The 22,788-nt window shown below is 39.1% G+C and overlaps 1 protein-coding gene across 26 annotated transcripts in view; it reads right to left on the bottom strand.

Moving 5' to 3' along the window:
- LOC105495968 (par-3 family cell polarity regulator) overlaps positions 1-22,788 on the bottom strand; it is a 719,051-nt gene that overhangs the window by 18,413 nt on the left and 677,850 nt on the right. For all 26 annotated transcript variants that reach the window (XM_011765958.3, XM_011765965.3, XM_011765959.3 and 23 more), the window contains one exon: positions 3,334-3,454. In XM_011765958.3, the coding sequence (XP_011764260.2) occupies positions 3,334-3,454 (121 nt within the window). The remainder of the gene's footprint in view (positions 1-3,333; positions 3,455-22,788) is intronic.

Below are 22,788 nucleotides of genomic sequence, written 5' to 3'. Positions count from 1 at the left end.
TTTCCTGAGGAGCTTTTACACCTGTATGCTGATCCCCCGGTGCCAGTTGCCCCATCTTCCTCACCTGAACTAAGTTAAAGCCCTTCAAACTACACTTGACCCTTGAACACCACGAGTTTGAACTTTGAGAGTCCACTGATACACAGAGTTTCTTCCACCTCTGCCACCCTGAGACAAGACTTACCCCCGCTCCTTTCTCCTCCTCCCCGGCCTACTCAATCTGAAGACAATGGAGAAGATCTTTATGATGATCCACTTCCATTTAATGAAAGGGAAATGTATGTTCTCTTCTTTACGATTTTCGTAATAACATTTTCTTTCTAGTTTATATTACTGCAAGAATAGAGCCTATAATACATATAATGTACAGAGTGTGTGTTAACCAACTGTCTATGTTATTGGTAAGGTTTCTGTTCAACAGTGGGATACTAGTGCAGAAGTTTTTGGGCAGTCAGAAGCTGCATGGGGATTTCTGATTGCGTGTGTAAGGAGGAAGGGGGATGGTCCTCCAACCCCCATGTGGTTTAAGGGCCAACGGTAGTACTGCTTCTTCCATTTCTTCCTCTTTGCCTTTCCTCCACAAAATTAGTCTTCCTCAAACTCTAATTTGGTTACTAAATCCCTTAATGAGCAGCATTTATAGGTTTCTTGCTTTAAGTAGAATAATATACTGTGAGTATTGGGTTTCAGGACCAAAAAGGACCTCAGAGATCGTCTAGACTTTAGAACAGTGATTCTCAAAGTTGAACTTGTTTCAGAATGAATTGGAAGGCTTGTTAAAATACAGATTCCTAGGCCCCACCCATAGAGGTTTAGATCTAGTAGGGTCAATGCAGGGCCCAAGAATATGTATTTCTAACAAGTTTCTAGGTGATGCTAAAGGTGCTGTTCTGTGATCTTTGAGAAGCTCTGATCTTTAGCAGCAGCTAACAGGATCCAGCCTCTATAGTTAACCAGAGAGGTTCTACTTGCATCTGCTTTACATTTAGCTTCTTCTTAAACTTCCATTTCATCAAATGGTAACTGACATCCAATGATTTATTCTTTTTTTTTTTTTTTTTTTGATGTAGAGTCTCATTCTGTCGCCCAGGCTGGAGGGCGGTGGTGCGATCTCGGCTCACTGCAACCTCTGCCTCCTGGGTTCAAGCGATTCTCCTGCCTCAGTCTCCCGAGTAGCCTGGATTACAGGCATGTGCCACCAGGACTGGATAATTTTTGTATTTTTAGTAGAGATGGGGTTTCATCATGTTGCCCAGGCTGGTCTCAAACACCTGGCCTCAAGTGATTCACCAACCTTGGCCTCCCAAAGTGCTGGGATTACAGGCGTAAGCCATTGTGCCTGGCCTGCAATCATTTATTCTAATCTTGGTTGAGACATAAGAAAACTGAGGCCAGGAGAGCCGGGCCACCTGGCTACTGGGCCAGTGTTCTTTCCTAGCACAATTTCTCTTCAAACTTTCAATCTAGCATTGAAGCCTCTTCCTACATTTCTACCTTTAATCTCCTCTTCCCTTCAACATAACCAGCCTCTCAGTTCCACATCAGCTGGGTAGTTTACTCTTCCTCAAATAAAATGTTCCTTTTTTTTTTTTTTTTGAGACAGAGTCTCACTGCAGTCCCAACCTCCCAGGTTCAAGCAATCCTCTCAACTCAGCCTCCTGAGTAGCTGGGACCACAGGCGTGTGCCACCATATCTCGGTAATTAAACACAATTTTTTTTTTTTTTTGGTAGAGATGGGGTCTTCCTACGTTGCCCAGGCTGGTCTCAAACTCCTGGGCTCAAGCAATGCTCCTGCCTTCGCCTCCCAAAGTGTTGGGGTGATGGTATGAGCCACCATGCCTGGCCTCCAGCCTTTTATAACACCATTCTTCCTTCTGTCCTACTCTTCCAAGTATCTAGTAAATTATATTCCCAACACTTTGTCTGAACTGAACTCATCAACTTTATGACACTAATCTCTGCTCTACTTCTGTAACTTACATGCAAAGATGGCGTGCCTTAGACCTCAACATCGTCTGAACTATCACCTCTCCTTCCAAGATCCTAGAGTCCAAAACATATACTGTTTTGACCACAACCTCTTAGGCTTGAGAACCCCTAGATCTTGAGCCCTCTTGCACACTGCTAGGCTGTGAGGCTAATCTTTCCTTGAGCTATACTTGCCACCCCACCTGGACCACACGATGCTTCCCCAGTGTCGTTGCTAGGACTCCGACACCTGCCCTGGCTTTCTGCCATGTCTATCTTCCAACCCCCACTATAGAATGAATCCACAAATTTATTCCTTCTATTCCCAGTCCTCTAAGCATTGCTGGTTAGGTCAAATTACCATGCTAACTGGACTTCCTAATAATCCATGCTAGAGTGTCCTACCTTAAGCAGCTTATTTATTCACCTCTAACAGACTCACTCTCAACTCTCCCAAAGAGATTCTTCAAACTCCCCATCATCTCAAAAAATCTGCCCTGACACCTCCACTCTCAGAAGTGCTGTCATCTCTAGGGTGAAACACAAGATCAGAACACAGTTCTGGCATTGGGAAAGCCATTTGAAGTTGTTTCACTCTGGTGGCTATGTGGAGGATGAACTGGAATAAGATGGATTCAACAAATACACAAGGGGGATGCAAGAGATTAGAGTACTAGACCTGGCAGAGTGGCTCACACCTGTAATCCTGACACTTTGGGAGGCTGAGGAACGAGGATCACTTGAGCCTAGGAGTTTGAGACCAGCCTGGGTAACATAGTGAAACCTGGTCTCTACAAAAAGCTAAAAAATTAACCAAGTGTGGTGGCACTTGCCTGTAGTCCAGCTACTCTGGTGGCTGAGGTAGGAGGACTGCCTAAGCCTAGGAGTTCGGGGTTGCAGTGAGCTATGATCACACCACTGCACTCCAGCCTGTGTGACAAAGCAAGACCTCATCTCTTAAAAAAAACAAAGAATTACTAAACACTGTACTTTGTACATTATAGGCACAATGGAGAAGTGTTGAACAAATTAATTTTGGCTCTGATTCTGAGAATATGTATCTATAGAAAAATAGTTACTAAATTTAAAAAAATGCTTAGTTGACAGTGAGAATACTTTTGTTATGTCTTGTCATAAGGCTAGTGAAACCTATTATGCAATGGACAGATGGTGGAACAAGATATAAAATGAAATTAGCAATGATGAAACCCATATGGAAATGAGGAAAAGGTCAATATGTTAAAGGCCAAAGGAATTTGACTCCATCTTGTCTCATTTCATAGAGCACTGAGGTCACAGTTTACTGGCCTTTGCTGTAGGGAAGTTGTAGGATCATTCACTGTGCTGAAAAACCAATTACTTACCCAGGGTTGCTCAAAGCTGTAGGTCCGTCGACGATCTTCTACATCTTCATCCTGCTTTGCTTGCTGAAATTCTTGCCTCAGACGCTGTATCCGATCATGATTGCTAGGAGTTGATCTGTTACTGAAAGAAAGATGAGGCAGCAGTGAATACCCTTCAGAAATATTATCTGTGAACTGCAGTTGCTAGCAAAACATGGCAACTTGCTATGAAATAATGCCATTTAAGAGAAAGTGAATTTTTAAAACAATATGTGGGCATTTAAAATATGTTTTCATTTTGGTTTTAGGATTAAGGCTTATTGAGGTATTTTAGATATTCAAGAGGGTAAGCAGTATTTTTAGATATTCTTTTTTTTCACTGTTCTTTAAAAGCTTCATTTCCTTTCTGTAATCTAGCAAGGTGTTGGCAGGGAAGTGTTTTTTGGAAAGGACGTTGCATTTAAAAAGTCAGAAACAACAGGGTCTGGTCCTAGTTTCTGTACCTTCTTAGACTAACGCACTTAATGTTTCTAAGCTGAAGTTTTTTTAAATATAGGAAGTACAGATAATAATTTTACTCTAAATATCTGAGTTGTAATAATCAAGTGATAGGACACCATGAAACATAGCTGCGGAAATGTACAGCAATATTTTCATAATACGAGGTTCCTATTTACGAGTTATCAGAGGTCTATAAATAAATGCAATTCTCACAGCAAAAATGAACAGCATTTTATTGTTTTATTTTTTATTTTTTGGATAGCTTTCTATTCTTTTTTTTTTTATTATTATACTTTAAGTTCTAGGGTACATGTGGATAACGTGCAGGTTTGCTACATATGTATACTTGTGCCATGTTGCTGTGCTGCACCCATCAACTCGTCAGCACCCATCAACTCGTCATTTACATCAGGTACAACTCCCAGTGCAATCCCTCCCCCCTCCCCCCTCCCCATGATAGGCCCCGGTGTATGATGTTCCCCTTCCCGAGTCCAAGTGATCTCATTGATGAACAGCATTTTAAAAATAAGTTCAAGTGGTAGTTTGATTTAACCAGTTAGTTAATAACAATATGGCCTTCTTTTTGTATAGTATTGAATTTTGTTTTATTCTCAGAAAGACCTTAAAAGATCAGTGCAGAAGGTAGTATTTCATACACCTACCCACCCACCCACCTACACACACATTTACAAATGTAGTAACTGACATTTAAAGAAGATAAGTGGTTTGTTTGGGGATCTCCCAGCTGGCCAGTGGGGAAAGTGAGACCAAATTCCAGATTTTCTGGCTCTCAGTCCAACACTCATTTCACTATGCCATGCATATCACTTTTTAAAACATGTATCAGGCTCCAAAGCTCTTCATGTGTAAAATACAAATTTTAAAAAGAGTGTTTTCACAAGAGTAACAGAGATTGATGACCAAAATTAAATCCATCATAAATCTCACAGCACTTTTGGTCTATGCCATTCACTAAAGCAGGAAGTTTCATCCTATCAGTGATATGAACGGGAGACAGGGAAGTACCGGGTGGAAGAGGGTGGTTCCTTGGCAAAGGTCCCACGCTCAAAAGTCTGGAAACCCATAATCCTAAATGGGAACAGGTATTCCTGTTTTTGCACCCAAAAGTTGCCTTTTTGGCCCACCATGCCCCCCTATCCTGTACCCATATCCTGTACCTGCAAAGCCCAGGCTCCATGAACAGACAAACAGAAGGGTAGAAGAGTGGCAGAATGGTGCAACAGAGAAGGAGAGACGAGAAGGAGCATCTAAACGTCAAGAGGAGTTTGGCTGGGGATGGCTGGAAAGGAGATTGGGCCACTGGATGGCCAAACTCCAGTTGAAGATCATCTTCCCACCCCATCCCCTTTCCAGCTTCCCATCCATCCCACTGACAGCCACCTCCATCACCCAATAAAATCCCCACATTTGCCATCTTTCAAGACCGTGTGTGACCTGATTCTTCCTAGATGCCGGACAAGGGCCTGGGTACCAAGGGGAGCACTGAGCTGGTTAACACTTAAGCCATCTGCAGATGGGGGAGCTAAATGAGCACTGTAACACGCCCACTGGAGCTTCAGGAGTTGCAGGCACCCACACCTAGACATTACCGTGGGGATGGAGCCCCAGCTCTGGCACCTGCGCATCTGCATGCTCCCCCTCCCCTAAGGGGTCTGGGCACGCACAGCAGTCGAACAGACGAGCCTCTGTTGCATGTCCTGTGAGGGGAGTCAGGGAACTCTCTTGTTTCATCAGGAAAACTATTCAAGCCCATCAGGCATCTATGTCTCCACAACAGAACGTCAGACTTCTTGAGGACAAGAACCACTTCTTCTCCTTATCATATATACCCTCCAAGCTGCTAGCAGAATGGAAAGCTGCAAAGCTATTAGGAAGACCAGGTCTCTTCACAAAAGCATGTTGCCCTGGTTACTCAGTGTGTGCCAGGGTTCTGTTGGCTGCACCCCTCCTGGATGATGTGATTTGCGAGAGGTAGCTTGGAAAGAGAAATTCTGTCACAGTAGACTACATAAAATTCTCAAACGGACATAAGTCTACATGTAATTCCACATATTTTGAAGAATCTCAGAGGTTCAAGAATTTCAGATTGAACATGTTCATGTACAGGCTCATCATGTTAACATCTTCTAAAAATATGGAATAGCCTTGCATCATTTAACATATCGGGAGGGGTCCCTTACCTTCATGTATCAATTTCACTAGCGTGTCTAGAATATACTGTCAATACATTCAATGTGATTGTTTTCTCAGTCAATAAAAGCTTGTCTTTCTTTGCTTTTCTTCTAACAAATCTGAACTGATTGGCCTGGAATATTAAAGGTGAACAGGTCTGTAAATTGGGCTGTCTGATGATATGAGGCTTCAGTCCACGTCACTTCAAAATGTCCCTCCGCACTTTTGAGACAGGCAGGTTGTTATTCCTACTGGCTTAAAAAAAAATTATATATATATATATATATATATATATATATATATATATATATATCCTATATTGTTGAACTGTCTAATCTAAAAAACACTCTGCTCTCTATGTGAAACCATAATAGTGTAGGCATGAATGAGGATGGTTACCTTCATAACACAAAAGAGATAGGAAAGTGGGCATTCCTGAATCTCACTGCCATTTTTCCACCTGTACTTTTTTGTTTCTGGCATACTTTATAGCTTTTATGGGAGGATTATAGAAGGTTTGACTGACAAAGTATTTTACATATCTAACCAGAAGTATTCTTCCATTATTTTCATGCAGCATAGAGAGTTTTAAGTCCATAATTATTAGGATCATGAAGTCCAAACCATTGATAAAAACTGATCTCCTACTATTTGCAATTAACTGAAAGTCTGTTTTCCCGACAAAGGGAGTTGACCCAATATCCTCAATGTTAAATTCTGGTGACACTGGTGTTTTTCACAGCAAAAGATAAGTTCTGGAAGTCACTTCTGCCTTTGTTTCCAAATCTGGGGAGCTAGGCAGACCTTTGGTTTCACCCTCTTTTCCTCTGCTCTTTCTCTTCCAATACTCTAGAGAAAGCTGGCTGACTTGTCTAAGACTAGCAAAACCACTTTAATGTCTGAAGTTGGAAAACAGGCTGCGATGGTTTTCATGATTGATGATGATTTCCAAAGACTGGAAGACCGTCAAGCCCCCTTGGGGAACAACAATTGGCAGTCTGAAGGTGAAATTCTGGCTTTGAGAGATGAAACCACTGCAACTGCTCAGTTCTGTCTCTCAGGCCAGTCTATAATGAGCCAATAATTCCAATTTGGACTTTTAAAGTTCTTGGTGAGCTCTTCTGCCAAGAAAGCTAAAGGAAATTTGAAATATTCATTAGCAATAGTGACTCATCGCTACACATCCTAATCAACTTATATTTAGGTTCACTGCCAACTTAAAGTTGGTTATTATTTTTTTGTGTGAGAAATATAATAAAAATACCATCCGAGTTGATCAGATGGGTGAGACAATAAAACCCGTAATGAAGAGTCTGAAATCATAGTTTACAGATAGTCCACACGAGTGGCATCTACACAGGGATGCTGAGAGGAACAGAGAGATGCTTTCTGTATAAAACATCCACACAGACAGCTATGAGACAGTTTTAGTCCAATACCAACACTCAGCCTCCGCCAACACCTTGGCTTTGTACCTAACTGGAACTTACTTTCATGTTTTAACTAAATGAAGAGGGTTTGCTTTTGGTTCAGTAATGATCTGGGCTTTGGTTTTTGTTGTTTTTTCCTGACAGGTTTAAGGAAGGTACGGTACCTGGGATCACACACTACAGAGATTCCTAGCCCAGCGTGCACAGAACAATGTGACCCTGAATTATATGCAAGATCCATAATTACTATGGGGATTGCAGTCTTTGATGTCAGAGGCAGACCATGCGACATACAAGGCTTTTACATCTTCAGATTGGATACTACCATGTGCTTCCTGAATGTGGCTAAGGATACCCATTCAGGCTAAAAGGAGCAATGAGCCTATCTGCAGGGAAGCACTGAAGCCTGCCCTGCACCTGTGCCCCACAGGCATGCCAACTCAACCATTTCCTTAGGTACGATGAGAGGGAACAGAAACCTCACAACAGCGGTTGTCATCTATATGCACTGTGTATATGAGAACCATTCAGAGAGCCGGTTAAAAAATACTGATTGCCAAGGCTTGCCTTGAGAAATTCTGAGTCAGTCTAGTGCAGGGTCCAATAATTTATACGGATACGAATTCAGAACGTACTACAGGTATACAGACAGCACTCTAAAGATAATGCCTGCAGTTAGTAGACTACTGCCATGAAGGGAGGCTGGCCTGGTGTTGCTTCTTTAAGAGAAGCTGGAAAGACAGTTTTCTCTCCCAAATTTAAAATGTTCACTTACTTTACTTTTTAAATTCTAGGTAAGCCAAATAACGATTTTGTCCATTGGTGGCTAGCCTGTAACCACTGGTTCACATTCTGCAGACATTGCCTGTTTTATGTGTCGCTTCTGCAGGCTATTTACTTTCATTGCACCAAAATAATAAGGCTGGTGGTCCTCTAGTAACAGTCCCCCAAAATACGTTAAAACTGATAACCAGGCACTGTTCAGATAGTCTTGTTTCTCCTAAACTGTCCCCACCTTCTGAGCTGCCTAAGCCTGAACCTGGATATCCTTCCTTGCAGGCCTGAAGTCTCACCTATCTATTCAGAGGAGTATACGCTGAGAGGAGTTTGTGATGTGACTGATTAATTCTTTATGGATTAAAAATACTTTAACATTTGCATTTTTAATTATGCAAAAGAAATCTGAAAACCTGGGAGAGAGATTAGTTTTAAGATCCAGAATTCAATGGAAGGGAGAAGTAACCACTCTTTTTTTTAAAGTAAGGTGGTCTCGGTATACACTATCCTTCCCATAGCAGGGGGGAAAAAAAGGAAGAGAGAAGGTAGACAGGAGGAGGAAATAAATTGTGGCAGGCTCTCCACATTGTTCAGAAGGCAGAGATGATTATAAACTCTGGTACAGGAGAAGAAAAGCTGCCAAAGAAGAGAGGAAGATACAGTTGCTCATGTTTTTCTTTCTTTAATACCCTCTTCTTTCCCTTCCATCTTTCCAAATTCTACCAGTAAGTCTAAGACATCAATCCACTTCCTTGCAGCCTTTTCTCACTACTCCAGCCCACATTCGTCTCTTCCTTTCAGTTCACCTGTAATTGTCCCCCTGACCCAAATAATGACTTAGAGTTTATCAGAATGGGCATGTGTATGGGATTTTCTCTCTTAGGTTTGTGCCTTCATCACAGCCATTCAACATGTACATATCTTGTACGTCACTTCCCTGTGGCAGAACAAATTGATCAGCAAATATTTGTGATGGATGGATTTAAGGTGGCCCTAATGTCCACACCTTCTGGGGTCACACCTTTATGCACTCCTCTACCCTTAAATGTGGACAGAACCCACGCTTGCTTTTTTAAAGATTTAATTTGATTTTAAGTGCCGGGATACATGTGCAGGATGTGCAGGTTTGTTACAGAGGTAAACGTGTGCCATGGTGGTTTGCTGTGCACTTGCTTCTAACCGATGCAAAATGCAGCAGTGATCATGCCATGTTTGTGGTTACAACTGTGGTGTCCCTCTTGCTTGCCTCTGTCTCTCTCCTTGCTGGTACTGAAGTCGCAAGGAGCCAAGAATCCCACAGCTGCACGGAACAGAATGCTGTCAACAATGATGGGAGCAGGGAAGCTGGTATTTCCCAAGTAGAAGCCTCTATGTAAGAACCCAGTCTGGCTGACTCCTTGATTGCACCCTGAGGGAGACCCTGAGCAGAGGATCCACCTGTCATGCCGGAACTCCAGGCCCACAGACGCTGTGATATAATCAATGTGTGTTGTTTAAAGCTGCAAAGTTTGTGTTACATTGTTTTGTAGCAAAAGAAAACGAATACCCCATTGATGTTGGCCTTGGCCATGTGACTTGTTTTGACCAACAGGATGTCTGTGGATGTGACACAAAATGAGTTTGAAACTGATTGTATGCTGGGTGTACTCTTTGTGCTCCTGACTTCTACCGTAACAAGAACATGCCCACAGTCTAAGAGACATGGAGTGAATATGAATCCAACCTGCAGCTTAACGTCAAGCCCAGTAGAGCCTGGCCTAGATCAGCCAACCCCCAGCCTCTCTGTAGATGTCTGAGCAAAAGGTAAATGCTTGTTATTAGAGGCCACTATGTTAGGAAATTTGCTATGTGACAGCACTGCAGCAATAAACTCTCTAGACCTCCCTCCTCGGACCGCCCCCACACAAATACTACCACCCCATCACTTTAAACAGCAATATGGGGGCTGTACATTCTTGTTAAATTCAAGGAAATAAAGTATGGACGGATTTAAGGTGGCCCTAATGTCCTAGAAACACATAGGCCCTGCCGACAAGTGGAACCAAACAAATGCTGCTTGTTGCAAAAGCATGTTGCTAGAAGAGTGGAATAAAAGACAGAAAGACAGGCACCACGTTTTACAAGCGAGTTTTACCATGATCATTCATAGAATTAGTCACTGAAAAGTTCTGGTCTCTGGGAAACATTACACAAAGTAAACACTACTGCAGAAGATGTAACTGAAAAATGCTCACTGCCAGATCTTAATACATGAAACCAATCAAATGTGCTTTCCAGTGAATACCAGTCTATAGTCAAGAATGTCCCATGGAAATCTATTCAATTGCTTAGGGTGATACCTTTTGTCAACCTCCCCACTACTGCACGCAAAACACCTCGCTAGGGCTCTGTGATCTCTGAAAGCCAGCCTCCTGAGAGACCAAGGCAAGAATGTGAGTGCTTTCCTGGAGTCCGGGGAAATATACCTGCCAACCAGGTGATTCGGTAAAACTGAACTCAGGGGCTCATTGCTGGTTTCTCTTTCTGGCAGAGATTGATGACCTGCTGGGATCTGGGTCAAACACACAACTCACAAAGAGATAATCCCCGTTAGCATTTGATTTACTTAGTTTGCCAAGAGCTCAGGACTTAAAAGATGCCCTTCAAATCCACTACTTACAAAAGCATAGGTACATGGTAAAGATTTTTTGTTAACCATATCAGCTTATATCATTTGGCCATTTTCTTTTTGCTATCTACTTCTCAGCCCTAGCAATTTACTTTTTGGCCTATGTACAAAATTCTATTCCAAATGCTAGCGAATTTCACACCTGCACTTGGCATCCAATTACTGCAGATGAAAAAGGGACATTATTCTTTTCCCAATTAAAAAAAATTCAAGAAGTTAATTTCCAAATTGTGTCAGCAATCCCGGAAATAATGCAATACCACACTCAAAAAAAAGCTTTCTCCTATTGATACATTTCTATCACTCCGACAGGTTTTCCCATGTACACATCACAGGGGAAAACATATTCTATAGTTCTGCTAACTGCCAAGCTCTCCACTTAAGAGAATCTTTTCTCTTTCACCAGCCAGCATTCAAAGTCCTGCAACTTAAGAAACATCATCATGGTCTGCTTCTCAGCACACACAGAAGGGAGAAGATAGTAGGTTAAAGCTTCTAAGACTCAATTCATTTATACTTGAACGTCCTGTTTTCTTGAACCCTGACTTTTCCAAGCCTTGACGATGTCTTTGGGTAACAACTCAATCTTCACAGGAGGTTCTTGCATTGCAGTCTCCTCATTTAAGAAAAATGTATTGCCGGGCGTGGTGGCTCACGCCTGTAATCCCAGCACTTTGGGAGGCTGAGGCGGGAGGATCACAAGGTCAGGAGATCGAGACCATCCTGGCTAACACGGTGAAACCCCGTCTCTACTAAAAATACAAAAAATTAGCCTGGTGCGGTGGTGGGCGCCTGTAGTCCCAGCTACTTGGGAGGCTGAGGCAGGAGAATGGCGTGGGCCCGGGAGGCGGAGCTTGCAATGAGCTGAGATCGTGCCATTGCACTCCAGCCTGGGCAACAGAGCAAGACTCCGTCTCAAAAAAAAAAAAAAAAAAAGAAAGAAAAATGTATCGCTTTACTGACTTCCTTCATAGTTCCACAAACGGAAGGACTCAAGATCCAGCCCATTAGTAAAATACCCACTTTCCAAGAATATTGTTTCATCTTCACTGGAGAAAAATGAGAGCACTTTTTCCTTCCTTGCCCAATAACTAATTCTTCTTGTATCCTGGGAAAGAAAATACTCTGGGTTATTTTACTTGTACCAATGGTTAAGTCCAAACTTCAGCTATTTCACGGATGTCATTTAAAGCAGACACCAGGACCAGAGTAGGCAAAAAGTGACTCTGGGAGAAACAGATGTAGGGCAGACCTGTCACGAAGCCTTAGTAACAGGCAGCCAGCAGTGACCACCAGCGTCTCAGATCATTAAGCAATGTCTTACTGTGATGTCATGCATGGATGTACAGAGTTGTAATCCTTTCAAAACAGACAGACTGTCAGCATGACAAAGTGGATACAAACAAGTTCTTGAACTGGGATGACTAAAGCACTGGGGGGATAAATGTCACTGAACTAAAAAGGGATCCTATGATACAGAACTACCAGATAATGACACTATGCAGAGAGGCAGGCAAACAACCTGCTTCCCACTTAGATATTTTTCTATACTGATGAGCAATTCCATAAAATATTCCTCATCTCTAGGTAAATAGTTCTAATCCACAGATGTCAGAACTGAGTTCTTAATTGCTGTAAATTAGTGAGCAAACACAGGTTTCTCATTAAACCCATTACGCCCTGTATGTTAAAATGGAACACTTGTCATTTGCGTTTGTTTTTTGTTATTTTAGAATATTTTTCTCCTGGTTCTCAAATCAGGAGCATTCTTGGTAAAATCCTAGGTATAAACAGTGAAGCAGAGAGACATGGTCAGGAGACGTGTAGCAGGTTCCTGCCCCTTGAAGTGTTTATTCTTGGAGAGAAAACTTTAAATGGCCATGGATTTGTCTAAATTTTAACAATGAGCAGTATTGTGCCTTTATCTTTGCTTTCTTAAGAAAGAGTAAACTGATGTCACCCCTGTGAAAGCGTTTGCACTTTCTCCCACAGTACGTGTTCAAAGCACACGGTGGGCCTCCTGTCGCCTGTATCACCTGTACAGTTTGTGAAGAAGTATTAATTGCTAAATTAAGACAGAAGGGAAAGAACAGACTAAAATGCCACAGAAAAGCAAACTGTGAACTTTCAAATTAGTTAAGCATGAGACCAAGCTGGCTAAGAAGACTGGGGCTTTTCACTATGGCTCTGTCTCAGGCTGGAAGACTTATGAGGAATGGAGGAAGGGTGGGAGGGTTAAACCAAGAAATGTATCAATTATCAAACTACAAATAAAAATAGCTCCTCTGCACAAGCTTCATTAAGTTTTATCAGCAAGTATCTTGGGGTTTTACACTCAAATCACAGGTCATAAATTCACAGTAAATCCCCCATATGTTCACCAAACACCTGAATTCAATTTCTCTTCTGGTTGTGAAGTAGGAATGTGGTGCCCACATTAATTATGCATGCAAAGTTAGTTTCTAACAGGGGCTGCTTCTTTTGTGATGCTTAAGGGTATTTATAACATCTGAAATTTTGGGATAGATCCTTCTTTAATCTTACCACTTGTATACTAGCATGTAAGTCTAAACTGTCTTCTCCAAATTTGAACATTGAAAAAAATCATAGTTCGTAAATATCTTGTTATAGTCTTTGCATTTTTCCATGATAATCCCAGACATTTATGATATTGCACAAATGGTCTTGATACTGACTTTGAGGTTTTTAGACAAATATTTCTGTGGTTATGTACAAATCACCCTGAATTACAGAGAAAGTCTAAACTGAGGCTAAGTGGCTATATTTATATGTGTCTATGTATACATGTGAAATTAACTACTTAGGAAATATCATGTCAGTTTCAGTTTATTTTCACAGTTTTACTCATCATCTGTAATATAAAAAGAATTATGAGAAACTCATGCAAATCCCAAAGGTACTCACTTTGCTCAGCTGATAAAATTCATTTCCAGATTCTGACACCCATGATTTGTTGTCCATTTCACACCAATTTCGGTGTAATAAATCACAACAAATTAAAAACATACAGCTATGTTCTCTGGGTTAAAAAGGTGGTCTTCAAAGCTGTTAATCCTGCATTTGCTTCTGATGTGATAGTTCCAGTTCTCCGGATGCTTTATGGATCACAGGGAGGTCGTCTCTCCATTGGAGAGCCTCAGGACTAGATCTTACTCCAAGTCCCTCTGTGGTCTCTGGGTAACAGGGCTATCATTTCATAAGCAACAAAACCTCAGGAATGTACCCCTCGCCCTATTTTATTACTTTCATCACTCTTCCTTATTAGCTTGTCATTGGTCTCAGGCAGGAGTGAGAAAAATTTAGTTTTACTTTTTGAGGGGAAGTCCTCCAGCAACAAAGCACACACACATGCACAGACATACATAACTTCAGGACCCAACAATAAATACACACAAGAAAGCCCTAGGTAGCTGATCTTACCCAGTGTCGCAAAAATGATTCAAGCTGGTTTCTACTCAAAAGGACAGCTGAATCTATCACAGCCATACCTCCAATGGGGCATCTGCTGAAAACTCAGCACGAAAGTAACACGGCTTAGCAAGGTTTTAAAAAGTATCATTGTCAAACTAATTATCAAGATTTTGGTTTAAGAAACCATATTCTAATAAGAGTGACTATTGTGAGAGTGTGTGTTAGAGCATTAAAGGTTGGCTTCCTCAGGACCCTGTGAGGTATGTGGACAAAGGGCAGGGGCTGAGGTCTGGGCCTCTCAAGTCTCTTGACTCTCTAGCAGGCAATCTTAACATAGATTTAGGCAAGTAATGAATGAAAGAAAATTTTTCAGGTTATACCTATGAATTTAAATGCATTTTAGAAAATAAAATGTTGGCTGGGTGGGCGGGCTTATCCCTGTAATCCCAACACTTTGGGTGGCCAAGATGGGAGCATCGCTCTAGCTAGTAGTTTGAGACAAGCCTGGACAACATCATAAGACCCCATCTCTAAAAAAAAATTAGCTGGGTGTGGTGGTACGTGTAGGCCCTGCTACTTGGAAGGCTGAAGCAGGAGAACTGCTTGAGCCCAGTAGTCTGAGGCTGCAGTGAGCCATGACTGCACCACTACACTCTAGCCTGGGTGAAAGAGCGAGACTCTGTCAAAGAAAAAGAAAGAAACAAAGAAAAGAAACAAGGGAAAGGAAAGACAGCGGGGTGGGGGCGGGGAGGAAGGGAGGGAGGAAAGAAGGAAAGATGGATGGATGGATGGAAGGAAGGCAGGCAAGCAGGCAGGCATCAATTTTCTTCACACAATGCAAGAAAGCAGTTATAATGGTTAATGCCCAAAGTGCACTTACTTTTCATTGTGTGATTTTCTTGAATTCTCTAATAAATGGCAAGGATGTGTAAGGGATTCTAACAGGTTAGAGAACTGAAGAAATTTTATGGATTATATTATTCATTCAATAAAACCACTGGGGATACAAAGTTTAGCCAGTTGTGACCCACAGTTGAAGTCTGTGCCTCAAACTAAAATATACATTTAGGTGTCTGATTAAAGAACAAATGAAATTCAATGTTACAGGTGAAAAATCTTGACAAACTAAAAAGAGTGAAAAACAGGATTATAAAAATTTGAAATAAAGGCTGGGCGCAGTGGCTCACGCCTGTAATCACAGCACTTTGGGAGGTTGAGGCAGGTGGATCACGAGGTCAAGAGATCGAGACCATCCTGGCGAACATGGTGAAACCCTGTCTCTACTAAAAATACAAAAATTAGCTGGGTGTGGTGGTGCATGCCTGTAGTTCCAGCTACTTTGGAGGCTGAGGCAGGAAAATCGCTTGAACCCTGGAGGCGGAGGTTGCAGTGAGCTGCGACTGCGCCACCGCACCCCAGTCTGGCAACAGAGCAAGACTTTGTCTCAAAACAACAACAACAACAACAACAACAACAACAACAACAACTACTGAAATAAAAAGGCAATGGAAATTAAATTACAAAACCCTGATGGGTTTTGATGACACAATAAAATGATTATCATGTTCTCCTTCATATTAGAAAGGTTTTATCATACAGGCATAGAAACTAATTATAGAACCATTATTTTAATTCTTTAATCGTGAAATGATTACAAAGAATTCAAGGCGAACATTTTCTTTGTTTTTGCTTTCTGTCTTTAATGACAGCATAATTGCAAAACAGTATACGAAACTAAACTATCTTTTTTTAAAAGAAAAAATTCCAGTGCAATGCAGTACTTAATTCTAAATCATGTCATAATTCTAAATCATGGCTAAATTCTACAGGCTTTCTTGAAATGACTCAGAATATTAAATAATGTAACAGGAGATATATCACCTGTAAGTTTCATAAGAAGCTAACTCTGAAACTTCTTTGAGAATCAGAATAAAATTAGTGAAACATACATCTAATAACCAGTTTTCTAAAAAGAAACCATTAATGAAGAGTTTGTATTCCTGTTTTTTAAACATTTTAAAGATCATTAAAATATTCTTCTTGATTGATTTTTTGACTTCTATTTATGCCCTTGAACTTCATAATTATTCATTAATAATTTTCTGAGCTTTTTTTCTATTTACAACTTGGCCATTATTTATCTGGAGAGAGGGAATAAATGACATAGAAATGTTAATTAATTTAACTTCTCATGTCAGATTTAGTTAAATTATATTAGGAAAACAAAAATAGTCTGACCATATTGGTTTGGAGTTACTGATAGATTTTGAAAACTGGAGTTATTGACAGATTTTGGAGTTATTGATAGATTGTGAAATGGCCTGCAACATTCTTTTGTTGATTACATTTTTTTCAAAGTAATACTACATGAGTATAGTTTATATTTTAAAATGCTAAAAGCCTTAAAAGAAACTTATCCTTCATCACATCTTGTCTCTGACCACCCAATCCCATGAAAGACTTTTAAAAGCTTTCAGCCGTTTTCTATATTTCTTTTTAATTCAACCTGAGATACTCAGAATGAATCAATCATAATTCCTGGTTGGTGACACACTGTTGCTAGTGATGGTTTCATTGCTTACTTTCATTTAGTTATGATTTTCAGTGCCATGCTCAATATTATTAAATGTAAGTTGTCAATATGAATCTATCACACAAAGCAAAAGCTAGGGATTTAATAATAATCCACGTCTAACCAAATTCCTCTGGTATTTAGATATTTCTGAGTAATATATTTATATTAGTATCTCCTGATTTATTACTGTTAAACACATCTATTGACTTCCTATGAAGGTAGATGAAGTATTAGCTCTCCTAAACTCAAATCCAAATTCTAACTCCAAATTCCCATCTTTCACATCTTCCCAATATAATTATAGCAACATTTATATGAAAATGATTTTTCAAACTAATTTTTCAGATTTCCAGGAGAACACATCTATCATGGCTTATTAAGCCCAATTTTTTTTTTTTTTTTTCCTGGAGCCCTCTAACCTCGAAAGTTTCCACAGCATACTCCAATCTGGGCTGCCTGCTCCCTGGTTTTCTGCACCACAGAAGTCCTGGGGCTTGTTAAAGCACACATTCTGTAGCTGCCTAAAAGGGTATTAGAAGTAAAATATTTTGTGTTTGTATCCTTTAAATATATGTATTCTATATTTCTACCACTCACTGACAGTTTGGCTAGGTATGGAATTTCAGGTAATAAAACATTACCATTCAATATTTGACTGTGTTGCTCTACCATCTTCTAGCTTACAAGGTTGATGTGAAGAAATCTGATTGTATTCTGATTCCCAACTCTTTACTCTCTGTGTGTGTGTGTGTGTGTGTGTGTGTGTGTGTGTGTGTGTGTGTGTGTGTGTATATATGTTTTTTTTTTTTTTTTTTACAGGATCTTCTCTTTCCGGTATTCCAAAACTTCACAATGCTGCCCTTTTTGGAAAAATGCATTTTGCTTAGCACTAGGTGATTCTTTAATCTGGACTCTTACGTTCTCTAGTTCTGGAAAAGATTCTTGTGTTATTTCTCTAATAATCTCTCATTATCTCTATTCTCTCTTTCTAGAAATTGTTTTCTTTAAACGTTGGACCTCCCAGAATGAACTTTTGACTTCCTTTCTTTCTCACTCTGCTGCTCTTTGTCCTACATCTCATGTTTTCCTTTATGGGAAACTTCTCAACCTCATCTATCAAGCCTTCTATGGTGTTTCTTAATACTGATATTGTATTTATTATTTTCTAAGAGTTCTTTCACGTTTAGTCAATAATCCTTTCCATAGCCTCCTGTTCATCTTTGATGGTTTTAATATCATTTCTATTTCACACAATTACTGTTTATAATTCTTTAATATTTTTCTCTTCTCTTAATTTTATGTTTCCTCCAAGTTCTCAAAAAAGAAAAAAAAAAAAACCAAATGTTGTTGTTTTGGACTCTGTCTCCCACAATTAAGCCTTTTCTGAAATGTTGCACATGTTTTTCTGCCCTTTTACATTTAAGAGTGAAGCACTGAAAAGCAGATTAGTCACTGTGTGCTTCAGGGGGGTTTATGAAGTGGTGGACGGGAAGGCTGGGCAGAACGTCACTTTTTTGGTTGGGAATTCTCATGACAGTGTATGTGGACTCCGTTTCCAGGGCAATTCCATGTCTTCCGAAGAGAAACTAACAATCTTTGGTGCAGGGTGCGTAAGCTTGATTCTTGACATTCCGGTGTGATTCTGTCATTCTATATTATAATAACTATGCCCATTTTCACAAAAATAGAGTTACTATTTCTATATCTCATTCTGTTTGTTGTTTTGGAGTGATTACCAAAAGGAAAAGAGGAAGAAATAGCTTTACTCTCTAATGTTAGACTTTCTAATTTCTGTTATTCTTAATTCTCAATTATTTTCAAATAGCTCAAATATCTTTTCAAGAATAAAACTGGTATGGATGCTTATATATTTTTTTTAAGTAGATGAAAGGCATGGACGTAAATGTTCCAAAATGGTAACAGCTATTGGTTATAATTACAGGATTATGTCCACCACTTCCTAACACACTTTATGAATAATTTCTGTATTACTTTTTTACAATATTTATGGTTAACTTAGGGAGTAAATTTTTAAAACATTGAATTTGTAATCTACAAAGCTCCAAATACAAATACTCTCTTAAAGATTTAACCAAGTCCTCCAAACTTTTTCTCCCAAGCACATGATCTGGTGCTATACTCAAGCTAGTTTTCCTTTCTTTGACATGTGATGAAAATCAGTTTGGCTTTAGTTTTTGCCCACATTTACTCCTGCTGGTCAATGTGGTGACTGTGACATACAATTTTTAATCCTCCGTTTCAATTTCAATCTTTGCTGGTCTTCACTCTTCAATCTCCTGCTAAAGAGTGACCAGCTCCTATTCTGATCGCTCAAGAGTATCCCACTGATGCTGGTGATAAAAAACGCTTCCCACTTTTCCCACTGCATGCTCCTGTCACCAGTATGGAAGCGCATGCCTCGAGAATTCAATTTCAGGCTCCAGCACATCCGCACCGGTAGATATTGTAGTTTTGTGGCTAAGACATGCAAATTGAACCGGATATAAGTTCCTGAAAATCACAGTCTTAGAAGAACCAAGTGGTAAGCTGATTAGCCAAAGATTTACTGAAAGCCTTTTTTGTTTGTTTCAATCCTTGTGTTTGAAAATGCTTCTAGAAAGAAATAAAGGTCTCGTCCATCTTGAAAAGAAGGAATAATGGATATTTAACTTAAAAAAAAAAACTTTTGAGATTTTCATGACTGATCATTGAGTACTTTGTAGAAAAAAAGGAGGAAGTTGAGTTCTTTTGCTTTCTCACTATTTTTCTGACAGACCCCCACCTCGCCCCAATAACAGCACTTTTATAGGATCAACCTCTTGCTTCTAAAAGTGTAATTTGCAAACATATTGGCTAACTGTGGGTTTGCTTGGTTTCTAGCTAATTGAGACTTTATTGTGTTGTTGCTTAATACATGATTTTAAAATTATACTGCAGCTGATTAAAATGAGAAAAATACATCTTTACTATTGTGGAAGTTTTTGCTTTTTTTTCTCTAGTTTGACTTTTTTTTTCTCTCAATTTCAGGGATTTTCAAATTTCTAAAACAAAAACAAAATCAATATTTAATTCCAGACTCAAATGCTTAATATATGGATAAAAATCTTTTGATCTTCATAAGTTTATTTATATAGTAAAATTTTCCCTTTACAATGTCTAAATTTATCTCCGCATAATAAAATTTGTCTCACAATGATACCTACTTTAATTTGATACTTTACTAACTTTGGGAAAAAAATCCCAACTTACTATGATTATAGATTTAAAAAATATTTTTCTGTTTATATATAAATACAATATTTTCTTTAATCTTTCAGCTTCTATGAAAGGGCTGGGAAAACAGAGTACCAGTATTACCCAGCCGAGGTGCTACCAGAACATGAGCACAAGGGCCAAAGGTCACAGGAATTCAGGTGCACATTTCAAAACCACCTGGTGCCTCAAGGCTCAGTAAGGAAGGGGCAGTGCCAGCTTCTACCTGAGGACAGAGGAGAAAAGAATGGAGCGAAGCATCTGTTAAAACTCAGCATGATCCTTCCCAAGCAGACTGGAACACTGCCTTGCCTGTATTTTATACTTCCGACTGATATCCAAGTACTGGTGTGTAGGGAAACTAAGCCAAGACCAAATGGGACTAATGATGTGTTTGGAAGCATTAGAAGCCCAGAATGAATAGACAGAGATACTGACAAACACACTGATATACATACGGACACAGGCATAGATTTAGATATCAATATCAGCAATTGTCTAACCCAGCCACTTATACTAAAGAACCCCTTTGGGATTTCTTCTCTTGAGTTGGAAAAGAAAAGACTTAGAAAATACATACTGAACTATTAGCCACGTTTGACATGAAGCTATGTTAAGCCTCAGAAGTCACAGGCCTCCACAGACACCGTTTTGTTTTGTCTTTTCTCATATTGTAATGTCTCTACAGACTGGCGCTGATATTGTTTCATTTTGATATCATAATAGTGTCTCCGTGGATTTTGGCTGACATTTTGTTTTGACATTATGTTACAACAGACCTCCACTGACATTTCATTTTGTCACCACAACATTGTTTCTATAGGTTTCTGCTACATTATTTTGCTTTGACATTAAAATGCCATCTCTGTGGTCTCAGTGCAACATTGTCTAGAGAACTTTTGGAGAAGGTATGGGGGTGCACGAAATAGGAAAATAAAATGGCACCATGTAGAAATTTAATGAAGTTGAAGATGTTTTCCATAGAGATAAATTTATATGATACTTAATATTTGCAATATTGTTTCCAAGTCCTAGGGTTTATTACAATATAGATTCACTTAAGGTGTTAATTCTGTCTTTCCAATAAAAGGAGATCCCACAATCTCTTTTACATGTCAAAACCTTCAAAGAATTAATCCTCTATCCCTCTGTTGCCAGAACCAAGTTATTTTTTTTTTTTATGAATATGGCCTGAATTTTGTGCTGCAGAACTGTAGGAAGTATTTATGAAGTAAACAACTATAACCCTTTTAATTGTTGAGTTTAAGAATCCATTGATCATGACACATTTTATAAATGTCTAAGAAGACAGAAAATGCTGTCAATTAAAATGCCATGGATTATAATAAAGTATCTTAATATCAGGGATTTTAAATTGTGAAAAGCTGAATCTTATAATTGATTAAAAATGGTGATGGTATGTATTAATAAAATTAGCATTACTAGAAACAGCAGTAGAAAAATTGATGACCATTTGAGTATTTTTAAATAAACAATAGGATAAAAACATGAGTCTTAAACTGATTTTGCAGTTTTAGGTAGAAATCATCTAGTGATTATCCTGAGAGAGGTTTGAAACAGACTTCCCCCTTTCCTGGTAGTCTCCTCTTTCTTCTTGTATTCACAAAATTCTCTATGAACATTTTACTATTTGTAATAAGACCAAGCATACTGACCTCTAAAGCTGCATACTTCTAAATTCTATTAACTTAAATCCCAGGAAAACATCTTTACAATGTAATGATGTATCTTCAGCTTTGACCGAAAGCCAATATGACAAATGGTCATAATGGGAACATTTCTGTGTCTTTGCAAGCCTATATTAAAAAAAAAGTTATTTGATTTGTTATATATTTTTTCTTCTAAAATATATATAGACTTCACAGTGAAATTATATAGTACAGTTTAATGCCAGAGAAGGTGTTGCTACAGATGATCTCACATTTATCAAAGAATTGAGCACAAAAAAATTCATGAATCTCAAACAAGTCTTCGTTTGAAAATGCTTATTCTGTTTCACAATTTCTCTATTACAAGTATGTATGTTAAAAATACTCCTAGAATTCAGCACTAGTGAAATTATTCTGTACATGAACTAATATATTTCCTCTGATTGCAGATTAAGGAGTTGATGTTGTTCTTTTTGCCTTGGCTGCCAGGAAACTCTGAGATAAAATTCATGTACAATTATAATTAGTCATTCATTCCAATTAGGTAGTCATATCAATTTTGTAATGTTCTTTTTTTTGTGTCCTTGTAAACTTCATTTGAATAGCTATTTTAAGAAGCTGCTTCAAATAATTTTTTGGAAATAAGGTGGTCTTAACTCATAGAGGGTCACAATGACCAATTTGTTAAGTATGAAATATAAGGCACAGAGTTTCTTGTCCTATTCTGAATAATTTCTTCTGATACTCCTTATAGAAATAATAGTATTGGCTTCAAGTATATGTGAATAATATGAGATGAGATACAAGTAAACATCTAATCCAGTGCTGAACACAGAAAAGGCACTCCATAAATACTCAATACAACGAAGAAAAATGACATCTAGGCAGAGACACACAGTGGGTCATTAGAAACCCATGCCTGCAGCTCAGGAGAGAAGTGAACTATATATATATATACATCGACATATACACGACTAT

The sequence above is a fragment of the Macaca nemestrina genome, chromosome 9, assembly GCF_043159975.1.
Source record: "Macaca nemestrina isolate mMacNem1 chromosome 9, mMacNem.hap1, whole genome shotgun sequence".
NCBI classification, from domain to species: domain Eukaryota; kingdom Metazoa; phylum Chordata; class Mammalia; order Primates; family Cercopithecidae; genus Macaca; species Macaca nemestrina.
Note: the sequence above shows the minus strand (reverse complement) of the source record. Positions and strands in the feature narration are given on the sequence as shown.